This window comes from Mytilus galloprovincialis, chromosome 3 (assembly GCF_965363235.1).
Source record: "Mytilus galloprovincialis chromosome 3, xbMytGall1.hap1.1, whole genome shotgun sequence".
NCBI classification, from domain to species: Eukaryota; Metazoa; Mollusca; class Bivalvia; order Mytilida; family Mytilidae; genus Mytilus; species Mytilus galloprovincialis.
Genome location: NC_134840.1, coordinates 33,071,211 through 33,084,462, shown reverse-complemented (window position 1 = coordinate 33,084,462; position 13,252 = coordinate 33,071,211). Strand labels below are relative to the sequence as shown.

Here is a 13,252-nt window from a genome sequence, read left to right as displayed (position 1 = left end):
TTTAACAAAATATTTCAATACAAACTTGCTTAATAAATAGATGTCCATAGATATTTAAGATTGCTTTTGTGTATCATTCCAATCATTAATTACTCTAAGGATTCATCAAACTATTTATTGTTAAAAAAAAAATAATTGTTGAGTTGTTTTAAAGGGCATACAATAGAATCCTAATTATGGTCATTTTTAATAGAAAATGTAAAGGAATCTGTGATTTGATTATTTGTCATTAAACCAAAAAATACACCACTTGATAATCGGAAGAGTTAGATTTTGATACAATAAAAAAATAAATGAATAACCTAATTTAATATTGTATTTGGTAGTGTCTGTTAAAGAAAAATAATCTTTAAGCGTTGAATATTGATGCTGAAATAATACCTCTTTTTCATATAAAAAAACATGAAAGAATTACAATCAAAATCAAAAGTGTTGTCTAGGCAATTTTTACTTCAGTATCATAATCTTGTTGACTTACAAATATTGATTGGAGTGTAGTTAAGCAACTAACATTGAAGTGATGACATGGTGTCATTATAGCTTCTAAACATCCTTGTTTTGCCTCACATGGATTTTCTCCAAACCTTAACATATAGTTGGACTTTTAAGGATAAATTTTCTAATTTATTTGTATTTGAAACGTTCTGAATAATTTGCATATTGTCTGTCCATATCTGAGAAAATATTTACCTTATGGCATCACTTTGATAATGTCCCAGTCAAATTGTTTCTCCAGCTTTTTAAAGGCAAGAAGTTGACAGTATTATAAAACATTTGTTATTGATTGACAATTTTTCAAACACTCCACGTTTCTTTAACAAATTATACTTTAGCATTTTAAGGGCTTTAGAGATGTTTGCTTTGTACCTTGGAGGGAACATAATATCATCATATATGATAAAAATGTTGCTTTGTACTTTAGAGGAAAAATAATATCATCATACATGATAAAAAAAATGTTTGCTTTGTACTTAGAGGGGAAATAATATCATCCTACATGATAAAAAATGTTCTTCATGTTAGGATATGGTATACAAAATTGTAATGTTTTTTTGCCAGGTTTGTGAAACGTTCAGTTGTATTGTTATAGTACAATGTAAGTTCTACATGTATGTAAAGGATTATTTTGCTACCATGTGCTTAAAGTTGTGATATAATATTGCTTGTTAAAGTGCTTTATCATGTTTATGATTAATAAAAGATACTCATGATTGTGAATTATTCTATCACTTATTAAATTAATGTACAGATACACTTCATTGGGTTGCAATTGGCATTATGTTTTCTAGTCTGTCTATACCATATAAAATTAAAGTTTTGGATTTCGGTTATTTATGATGAAATTGTTGTCACATCAACTTAAAAAACTGAGTATTACTTGATTTATTTTACTTGGCTGGGCGGGGTTTAACCGGTTCGTTTATTTAAGACCAGTTCATCTATAGTCAGGTGTGTCAGGATAAACTCATCAATAAAGTGTTCAGTTATTTGTCCCATATCATACACTCAGTTCATTTGTATATATCTGTTTGGTGACACTGATAGGGGATTAGAAATCAATTATAACTATAACAGCCATCATCCTTATCACACACTTGTTCAAATAGACTGTTCTTATGCAAATTAAAACATAAGCGCCACTGGATCAGTTGAAATAACATTGGTAATACACATTATGATGTTTGTGTGAACTTATAAAATATGCCAAATAAGGGATATAACACATATTTTCACAGTTCATTGAACATGTAAATGTATTAGTGCTGTATATACTGTAAATGAGAAGGAATTTTACCGTCAATATATTTTTCAATTTATGAAACAAAGGAGTAGGGCATAATCACCACCCCTTGCCGTAGACAAAATCCAAAATCCATGGTGCTGTTATTTGTAATTCTTTACCAGTGATCATTTTTACATATCAAAGTTTCCAACTAAAATTAAGTAAAAAATATTAGGTAAAATGCAAAAAAAAATAAATAAAGTTGTCATTAAAGGGCAATTACATTAGTATGAAGTCGTTTCAAGATTTTTGTATACATTGACTTATATGGAGAAATGGTCTCCATGATCACTTTTATGCACCAAAAGTCACAGAATTGCAAGACACGGGGATAATATCCAGTGCTACAATGTAAACTGTTTGTATCAAGCATTTCATTTCATAAGGCAGGCCTAAATGCTTCAAATTTTTTTGCAGATAAATTATGTGACAAAGGTTCCGTTTGTCCATAACCACATTTTCATGGTTCGGTGACTGCTTGAAAAAAAAAAATTGTCATGTGAATTCCTATGCTACTCTGGATTCATTTATTTCCGCGAGTACCAATAATATTTTTAATTCGTTGATTCTTTAATTTCGTGGTTCTCATGTACCCACAAAATACACGAAAATTGGTATCCAACAAATATTTATGAATCCACAGTATCAGAAATAGGATACTCTTTAATATTCGTTGGATACCAATTTTCGTGGATACAGGGGAACCATGAATTTAAATATTCATCGAATTGCCAATTGTCTGAAGGAATGAATGCAGACTTTGCCAAATCCACGAAATTAAATATCCACGAATATCTAAGTTATAATCAAACCACGAAAATTGGTACCCACGAAAAAATAAATGAATCCACAGTAACTTTATTTGGTATATGGGTTTCTTGCAATGTCTTCATGTCTGTTAGACAGAGTTCACCTAGCATCCTTGTATGGATCAATGATCAAGGTTAAAGTTATGGGATTAGGTTGGTTTCTCAGATACTATAAAGTATAAGCAGTATGTAAATAAGCAATAGGTCAACATTATGTGGTGTATGGAATGATTGTAAGGGGTACATGTCAGTTGGCTAGGTTTTGTCTGACATAGTTCATTAGTAAATGTTAATTTTTTGTGTTTTGGTTAGATTTTCAAATTTTGTAAGCATTAGACCAACTATATTTGGAGTATATAATGATTATAAGATTAAAGGGAAAAATGGAAAAAAATTGGTTAAATTAGTAATTTAAAGGATTGACTATAAAAAATCATCAACAGATTGATGTAGATAAACAGTAGGTAGATTACAATATTTTGATGGTCGGGTATAATCAGGACGAAATGTTTGTTAAGTTAATGATGACAACAGATGATTGACACAAAGTGATGAGAAAAGCTGACTGTTTGCTGTCAGAAACTGTGAGTACTCTCAGACTTGTACTAAGTGTTTTCCTGCCACTTCCAGTCTGCGTTTTTGTTTGATATTTTTCTGCTTTAGATGTGCCCTTTCAACTGATTATTAGTACCTTACCGATGAAGTCAAAGGGGACTTAATGTTTTCACTCTGTCTGTCTGTCCATCCATCAGTCCAGCAAATCATTTTTCCACACTTTTTTTTATGATTGAAGATATTGATTCGATATTTGGTACATGGTTTTATCATGATAAGTTACAGTTACAGTTCAAATTTTGTTCCTGATAATTTTGTGCAGAGTTGAGGTCCTTGAACTCTTAACATTTTCACACTTTTCTTAGACATGCTTGAAGATTTTGATTAAATAATTGGTACATTGTTTAATCATGACAAGTTACAGATCAAGATCCTGATGATATTGTGCAGAGTTTATGTGCTTGGATTTAAAAGATTCACTCAAATAATCAGTTTTCCACTTTTTTTTGGTCATGCATGAGGATATTGACTTGATATTTGTTCTATAGTTTACACCTTGCCTAACTGTAGATCAAGTTAGCATTTTGTTCCAGTTCAACTAATGTTTAACCATTAGGGTACTTTGTATCATCATGCAATAGTTTGTTCTTATATTATTCTGTTACACCGCTGTCCTAGGTAAGAGAAAGTATTTGTGGCCAGCAAACAAGTTTTTTGTATGTGCCTGTCCAAAGTTAGGAGCATGTAATTCAGTGGTTTTCATTTCTTGCTGTATATCATGTTTGTTTGTTTCCTTCAGTGTTTTGTACATATATCAGACCGTTAGTTTCCTTCAGTGTTTTGTACATATATCAGACCGTTAGTTTCCTTCAGTGTTTTGTACATATATCAGGCCGTTAGTTTCCTTCAGTGTTTTGTACATATATCAGGCTGTTAGTTTCCTTCAGTGTTTTGTACATATATCAGACCGTTAGTTTCCTTCAGTGTTTTGTACATATATCAGACCGTTAGTTTCCTTCAGTGTTTTGTACATATATCAGACCGTTAGTTTCCTTCAGTGTTTTGTACATATATCAGACCGTTAGTTTCCTTCAGTGTTTTGTACATATATCAGACCGTTAGTTTCCTTCAGTGTTTTGTACATATATCAGACCGTTAGTTTCCTTCAGTGTTTTGTACATATATCAGGCCGTTAGTTTCCTTCAGTGTTTTGTACATATATCAGGCCGTTAGTTTCCTTCAGTGTTTTGTACATATATCAGGCCGTTAGTTTCCTTCAGTGTTTTGTACATATATCAGGCCGTTAGTTTCCTTCAGTGTTTTGTACATATATCAGACCGTTAGTTTCCTTCAGTGTTTTGTACATATATCAGACCGTTAGTTTCCTTCAGTGTTTTGTACATATATCAGACCGTTAGTTTCCTTCAGTGTTTTGTACATATATCAGGCTGTTAGTTTCCTTCAGTGTTTTGTACATATATCAGACCGTTAGTTTTCTTAGTGTTTTGTACATATATCAGACCGTTAGTTTCCTTACTCGATCTCATAATTTTGTTCACGACACATATTCTGTCTTTTCATATAAAAAAGACTTCTGTCCATGTTTAATAACAATCCATGAAAGATCTACAAAGTCATTGATTTATAAAAATCTGTAACCACAGACTGAACCAACTTATTGACCATACCAACAATTGAAATTAGGGTCTATGTCTCAAAGGTTCAACACAATCATTGATAAAAAAATTTATTCAGGATCTTACTACAACTTTGAATTGATGATATGAAAGAATAAGTTTATTGAAAGGAACAATAAGTCTTTATAAATGTGTCTTAATTTTCAAACTTCATAAACAATATCATAATAAAATTTAAGGTGGTATCAAACACATAGACTAAAATTAATTTGGCTCGTTTAATTTTGATAAAATTTTGACAAAATATTTACTTTTATTTGACAAAACTATTATAAAAATTTCCAAAAACTTAAACCACACACTTTTGTGGAAAACGGACATATAGCAGTTTGACAAAGACTAATTTTGATCATTGAGAAGGCTTATATTACCTTAACAATACAACGTGATTAAAATGTTAAGCTGATTTTTGCAGAGTTATCTCCCTGAAGTGTTATGTCCCATCTTAAAAATGCTGCTGTAATAAGATTTCTACAGGTCCAGCCAAATTTACAAATCAAATCTTTGTAACAATGAAAGAATTTGGTAGCTGTAAACTTGTTAGTTGTCAGGAAACCCCTGACTTAACAAGTTTTCAGTCATGACAATTATATAGGAATTATACTTTTTTGAAATCTAAAACCTTACTACAGACAAGGACATAGTGAACAAGAATGGTATAAATACACTACATAGACCATGATTAAATCAACTTCAAAAAAGAAAATTGACAAAAGGGAAAGAAAACTGTTCTCTTTGCATCACTTAAAATATACTGTGCTGTAGAGGAATAGTCTACAAACAATGATTATGAAATTTGAACATTTAATTCTGGTGATAGAAATTAGTTCCCTATACATGTACATGTATATAAATAGCAAGCTTAGGTGCTTCATTATCTGAAAATACAATGTTTTTCTCGAGGATGTCATGAAACAACAACATTTTAACAAATTAATTTGTACATTCTTGATTGCAAAAAATGTCAGATTGACAAGTTCATGTTAGACAGTTTGTATAACAGAATGGTAAAATGCAAGGGAATAATACAGAAGTGGAATGGTTTTAAGTACAAAACATGTTTATATGTTGAACTTAAAAAAATGTTCATCAATTAAAACAATTTTCAGATCTTCATACATTTTCTTCGACACAATCAACTTCATCAATTTTCAATGAAGGTACAGTTATAATTTGAGTACTATCAGTAACTTCATGGTCATGTGACAATAACTGTGTATCATCAGTACTTTCTTCGTTAGCACCTTGTAGAGATTGTTCAGCAGCCAGAAGTAAGTTTGCTAGTTCCTGAGGTAAAATTGTTGGATCACCATTAGCAGATTGTTCAATGACATAATGTATTGTATCAGCTCCTTTAGATACTTCAAAGAATAATGACTGGGCTCCATTTTCTTCAGACAGAATTTCATTTTCTTTTATTTCAACATTAACAATATTGCCAACTTCTTCAGTCTACAAAATAAAAATACATTTTACTGCAATTCCAATGTAAACTTAATTATGTATAAATGTTTTTTTTTCATTTTTTTAAAACTGTTACTGTAAATACACAAATTATTGCAAGGTTTTAATTATTGCGAAAAATGCGATTGAGTGGTAAACGCAATAATTTAAACTTGCATTTTGAAATATTTTATATGAATTAAACAAGATTTTTCTCAAAATTGTAAAAATTCAAATCGCATTTATGTCTAAAATGACAAAATTGCAATAATAAATGCACGCAATAATTTCTGAATTTACAGTATATGATTGTAAGTGACTTGCTGTGTTCATGTAGTATATGAGATCTAAACTTAAAGACACTATAAAAACTTCTATAAAAGGTCAATGAAACATGAAAAGTAGGTCAGAGTGGCTTAATTTATTTGAGAATGCTATACTTTTAAATTCAATACAAATCCCTGTTCTGGTCCTATTGATTTGACATGCCATTTCTTTTCTTTCATCATAATATGTAATCCTGTTATTTGTTTGAAAATCAGTTAAGATTTAGAATTGAATATTTAGAGAAATCTAAGATTTAATTTCATTCACTAAGGCATGTGTGGCTGCCTTAGTCCTGAACTTAGTTTTAACTTAACTATAAGTAATTTGTTCTATAAAATCAATGGAACCATGAAATATATAACCAGGTGCTCTGCAGGGCGCAGCTTTATACAACCACAGAAGTCGAACCCTGAAGAGTTTGGGCAAGTATGGACACCACATTCAAGCTTGATACAGCTCTGAATTTGGATTGCGATCAAATTTTTGACATAATAAGAGTTTCTGACACAAAACAAAGATCTTACAAATGTATTGAACAATATTGTGCAATTAAAGGTTTCTTCTTTTAACTTTTCCAAAATCTGGAATTTGAGAAATTTGAAAGAAAAAATTGAAAACAACTACCACCCCCCCTTTTTTTGCAATTAGTCCAAAACCTAATATTTCTTTATACATTATATACAAGTAGTGTAAGGGAGGTAAATCCAAACATACCCCACATTGTATGTTAATGTTTTGACCCTAATCTGAACCATTTTGAGCCATAACCCCCCAAAGTCAATACTAAACATCCCTTCATGGTAAGGAAACTTGTGGTTTAATTTCAGAGAGATTCATACACTTAAACATAAGTGTTTATTTGAAAACAACGAAAATTATTATTTTGGGCCCCCTTCTTTGCCCCTAATTCCTACACTATTAGGACAATAACCCCCAAAATCAATCCCAACCTTCCTTTAAAGGTATTGAACCATCTTGAACATTTTTTAGAGCTCCATGCACAAGTTATTGTCTGTAAACTATAAAAATGCTTCTTTTTGACCCTTTTTTGGCCCCTTCTCCTACATATTTAGGAAAATTAACCCCAAACTGAATCCCAGCCTTCCCTGTGTTATATGAAAACTTGTGGTACAATGTCAGAGAGATCCATACAGTTACACACAAGTTATTGTCTTGAAACTAGAAAAATGCTTGTTTTGGTCCTTATTTCCACGACTATTTACCCAATAACCCCTTAAAATAAATCCCAACCTTCTACTTATCGTATTAAACATTGTGGTACAATTTCAGAACAATTGAAATACTAATAAACAACTTTTTGTCCTGAAACTAGATACATGCTCCTTTGGGCCCCTAATTCCTTAACCTTTGGGACCATAACCCCCAAAATCAATCCCAAGCTTCCTTTTGTGGTTAACATATAAACATTGTGTTAAAATTTTCTTGATTTCTTTTTACTTATAATTTATTCAAAAGTTATTATCCTGAAACAATCCGTCTTCGGATGACGCTGACACCAACGCCGACGGGATACCAATATACGACCAAATTTTTTTTATTTTTTGCGGACGTATAACAATGTGACTTTCACCAAGTGGCACAAGACCATGTACATGGTCAGGTTTTTCAAGATGCTTACATGTACAATGTAGACCAAATTATGTGGCTGCTGTTTATTTGTTTCTGAGAGACCAATGTATTGAATCTAGTGAGCGGTTGTAGCTGTCCACTTATTATTTTGTCAATCATGCAGGGGATTCATGCCATTAAGAACTTTGTTTTGGTGTAGTATAAGATTCTTGATTCTAACTGTAACAAATTTTTAACTTCTTGACTCTTGGCGATATACAGCTTGCCTGATATGGTAAAGATGCCTTCCAATCATGATCAAGAAAGGCAGAATAGAAACTTATAGATATCTTTTTTATTTTGAAAACTTGTGTTATCTTGCTTTCTTACAGACAAAATACCCAGAATTTCCTTCTACTCTTACATATTTATTTGAGATAATTAATTGTGAAGTTTGAATACTATTTTAACTATAAATACCTTCTCAATAACAACAGGTTGAGGTAAATTAAATGATTCTACTTCCAAGTCTTTCTTTTGTCCATTGATATCAATGGTTACCATCTGAAACCTATTTTTCTCTTCCTCCTGAGTTTCACCAGCAGGCAATATTTCATTATGTGCCATCAGCAAATGGTGACTGAGAAAAGATTTCTCTAAAAATCCTTGATTACAGTGGGTACACATGTATGGAAAGTCTTCTCCATGAGCAGAATGCATATGTTCAACCATTTTAGTCTTATAACAGAAACTTAAACTACAGTGTGAACAATAAAACAAGTCCTCTTCTGTTTTTCCATATTTGAAATGTCTTACGTTCGTCTTTAAAGCATTACAGTCTACTACTGCATGTTCTTTCATCATGTGCAGGCGATACAATTTTGACCGTTTAAACCCAACATTACAATCAATACAACGATAAGGAAAGATATTAAAGTGAACTTGTTGTACATGTGTCACCATGGCAGACTTCATATTAAAACCTTTACCACAGTATGAACAGTGAAAATTTTCTTCATGAGGGCCATGTATAATTTTAACGTGTCTTTGTAAGTTGTGTTCATACCAAAAACCTCTTCCACAATGTTTGCAACATAATCTTTTTGATTGGTCAACTCCATGTATACGCATGTGACGATTTAAAAGATTTTGACGAGGGAATTTCTTTCCACAGTGTTTACAAACTGCCTTCATTTTCCCTTCATGGATCTCCTCAATGTGTTGTTTAAGTGTTGTTGACCACTTAAATTTAGCTGCACAAAGATGACAAGCAAATGGCTGACCTATTACACTATGTACAGCTTTAATATGGTTTTTCAAACTTTGCACATTTTTGTAGATTTTGTTACACTTAAAACATTTGACTGATGCATTTTCTAAATGTGTTCTCTTTTCATGTTCAATTAAGTGATATCTGTTGTTAAAGGTTTTGTTGCATATTTCACACTTCTCTATTCGTAAATTTTTTAATTCTTCCAAGTAGCTTTGAACATCAAGCTCTTTCATATGGTACTTTCTGACATGTTCTTCAACTCCAATATAATGATAGAAAAGTTTTTTACAATATTTGCATCCTTTGTTTTTAAAAAATCTAGTTTTTGGTTTATATTTTGGAATATTTACATCACCAATGTCAATTTTAATTCTTTTTCTCTGTCTATTCTTAGTCACTAGAGAACCAAATTTCCTTTTTATATTTACAGGTTCAAACTCCTCATCTTCCGATATATATCCAACATAATCATTCCCTATGTAATCAGCATCCTTATCATCATCAACAACATTTTCATCTTCACCAACATGTACATCAGTTTTGAGAATTTCTTCATTATTTGTGCTGACATCAACAGTTTCCACTGCCTGACCTGATTGTACCAGATTTTTAGATTCTTCATGGATATCACTACATTTGTTAGTGTTGTCAGATTCCTTTTCTTTATATGCTGATCCCATTTCTGCCCTCATTACAGCCTGTGATAATTTAACTCCTCTCAATCCATATTTTTTTGGCGCATTGTCAATCCCAGAATTATGTGAGACTTCAGCGTTCAAAGTTGTTTTGTCATTTTCAAGTGATTTACCCAATGATAATCTTTTTGTGGTTCCTTTTGGTCGACCTCTTTTTCTTTTAGCCGCACCTTGATGATTAATAATTTCACCATCATCAGCTTGAATAGGTTGTTTTTTTTCTTTGATCGTCTTTTCAGGGCAATCCCAATCCAAGTATTCAGTTGATTCAATGTCTGTGATAGTGCATGACAACTTACATCCTTTCAAAGCTATATTTGTGTTCCTAATCTGGACTTTAAACTTGTTTTCACAAATCTGGGTACTAAATATGCATGAGCTATCACTCTCAAAACACTGGCCTTTCCAAAACAGGCTGGTAACCTGAAAAATAAAGTAATAACTATCAAACATTGTAGTCTCCTGCTTTAGTATATTTTTTCTATGACTTAAAAATTTTCCATGTCCATCAAACCCAATGAAGTACGAAATGATGTTGCACTACTCCCATGAACATATATAGTATTACAGTGTTCTCCCCAGGCTGTTTTAGCGCTGAGTTTTTCAGCACTATCACAATTTCCAACTGTTTTATTGCACTGACCACAGCGCTATCCAACACAAGTGTGTCGCTATATTTTTTCGTAATTTTTTCAAATTTCCCGCTTATTTTTCACTTCAGATCATGTGAATGACTGGTTTACTATTTCTGAATGAATTATTTCCATTGTATTAAGTACTTTATTTTTTTGTTTGTTAAAATTCTTGCTTGTTTTTTTTCTGCTTGAAAATAATATAAAGAAAAAATTTGAAAGGGTTCCACAGAACCCAGTATCTCATCTACTTTAGTTGTTATTCGTAGGCTTAACAAAAATGGGGAAAAGATTATTAAAATTTGTCCTTCAGATATTATCTTTTGATTGTACAAATGTTGTAAGAAGCTTCTGTAACTGGAAGAAAAACTACGTCCATTCAATAGTCAATAAAGGAAAACACAGGAAATATTTTTTTACAAAATTGTCTGTCAGATACATTTTGTACTAGATTTGACATGTTTGATCATAAATAACCTTCTGTCCAAGTTTGGTAGGAATCCAGGATAGTTTAACTTTAAGAAAGTTATTAAAATTTCATAAATCTTAACCACAGAGCAAATATTCACTGACGCCACTGCTGACAATGGAATGAAGAATCGCTATGTCTTTCTTTTACGACAAAAGTTGCAGGTTTGACAAAAATGAAAATTGAGCATAACATAACAAATCCCAGTAGTGGACCAAATTGTCAAATAAAAGAGGGATCAACTGAACTTGGCGACCACAATACTTGTATACCAGTATTTATTGCCATTGAACAATACTCGTATATAATTAATGTACAAGTATTGTACTAGTAAAAGAGTCCACAACAGCATGTCCTCAATAAACCTTTCATATGGTGATTAAACCTGTATATAATGATTATCCTTTTACATGTATAGAGGGATATATTTGTTAAGACTGGATTGAAAGCAAAACATGGCAAATGTGCATTTTCTACTTAATATGGCAGCAACGTGTAACATTGGAAGCACCAATTATGTACTTATTTTAATATGCACATGTTTAAGTTTACTGCTTGAATATACATGTATAATCAATTGTTGTCATAATTGAAACCTGCAATTATCAGGTACAATGTAAATTCAACTAATATGAGGCAGGCATTACCTGTGAATGGGGACGAAGTCTGTATTTTTTTTTTAATTCAAACATGTTAATAAAAGAAACGGAAATACCGTAACGTTTCCGATATTGGTTCTGTTGTGGGATTTAGTTGTGACGTTATTTAAGTTATGACGTCATATTCAATGTAAACAAAGAAACGCTGTTATCCAGGTAACGTTTTTTTCATATCAAACAATTATTAAAAATGATTGGGTGTTGAGTTCCTTCCTATATCATGTATATTTGTTGATATTTTGACATGGTTGATAAATATACATTTTATTCAAAGTCTCATGCAAACAAGACCTGAAACGGAAGAAGACCGGAAACGGAAGTAGATCTGAAAAAAAAGTTAACGATTTTGAGTTCATTAGCAGAATGAAAAAAAAAATTTATTGATTTTTCTGCCGTAATAGGAGACTTCGTCCCCATATCAAGTATAAGCGGGACGAATTTGCAGTAGTATTATATGGGGACGAAGTCCCCAATAACGGTAGAAAAATTAATGAAAAAAAAAAAAAAAAAAAAAAAATCGGGAAAATTTCCCGAATTTTTCATTCTACTAATGAACTCAAAATCGTTAACTTTTTTTTTCAGATTTACTTCCTGTTCCGGTTTTCTCCGCTTTTGCGCAGATATCTGTCTTGTGTGCATGAGACTTTGAAAAAATTTATATAATTTATCAGTCTAGTAAAATATAAGATTGGATCTCAATACAAATTCAATTTAAATAATTGTTTGATATGAAAAAACGTTACCTGATGAAAGTGTTTCTTTTGTTTACATCGAATATGACGTCATAACTTAAAGAACGTCACAGCTAATTCCCTAACAACAGAATCAAAATCGGGAACGTTACGTACGGTATTTCGGTTTCTTTTATCAACGTGATTGAATTAAAAAAATAATACATACAGACTTAGTCCCCATTCACAGGTTATGCCTGCCTCATATTAATTAACGGGATATTACCATTTTTCATCAGTGGCGCAAGTTGGTTAACCAGTGTGAGGCAAAATTTTTAATTAGGGGCGTGTTGGTAAACAAGAGTGGTGGGATTATTGAAAGGTGGGACGAGTTGTTGAAAAGATGGGGCGTTTTGATGTGGGGCGATATTCCCCTGGGACGAGTTGTCTTGATTCATTATACAGATATACAACTTTACACAGCAAATTAATGTATGATATTTTCAGTTTCTTACATCTTCGTGTTCATTCTTTGATGTTATCTCTTTCAGAATAGAAAAAGGTAGATTTAACTCAATTGAATTGACAAAACATCTCCCTCTTTTCATGTTTTCTTCTAATTTTCGTCTGTATTTACATGATGACTTGGTGAAGTGTTGAATCAATGTAG

The 13,252-nt window shown here is 31.7% G+C and overlaps 1 protein-coding gene across 1 annotated transcript; it reads right to left on the bottom strand.

The window, feature by feature from the left end:
* Positions 1-4,701: 4,701 nt before the first annotated feature.
* On the bottom strand, positions 4,702-13,229 carry LOC143067753 (uncharacterized). Its single transcript, XM_076241253.1, has 3 exons — positions 13,098-13,229; positions 8,664-10,574; positions 4,702-6,296 (listed from the first exon to the last, which is right to left on the bottom strand). Exons 1-3 carry the CDS (start codon positions 13,188-13,190, stop codon positions 5,958-5,960), a joined length of 2,343 nt encoding a protein of 780 aa, XP_076097368.1. The 5' UTR covers positions 13,191-13,229; the 3' UTR covers positions 4,702-5,957.
* Positions 13,230-13,252: the final 23 nt, after the last annotated feature.

Bases quoted from the DNA above. Each gene is read 5' to 3' on its own strand.
- LOC143067753 (XM_076241253.1), bottom strand. From the start codon at position 13,190: ATGAAAAGAGGGAGATGTTTTGTCAATTCAATTGAGTTAAATCTACCT. The intron at 10,575-13,097 runs GTAAGAAACTGA...TTTATTTTTCAG, and splicing joins CAAAGAATGAACACGAAGAT to GTTACCAGCCTGTTTTGGAA. The intron at 6,297-8,663 runs GTATTTATAGTT...TTTATTTTGTAG, and splicing joins AACCTGTTGTTATTGAGAAG to ACTGAAGAAGTTGGCAATAT.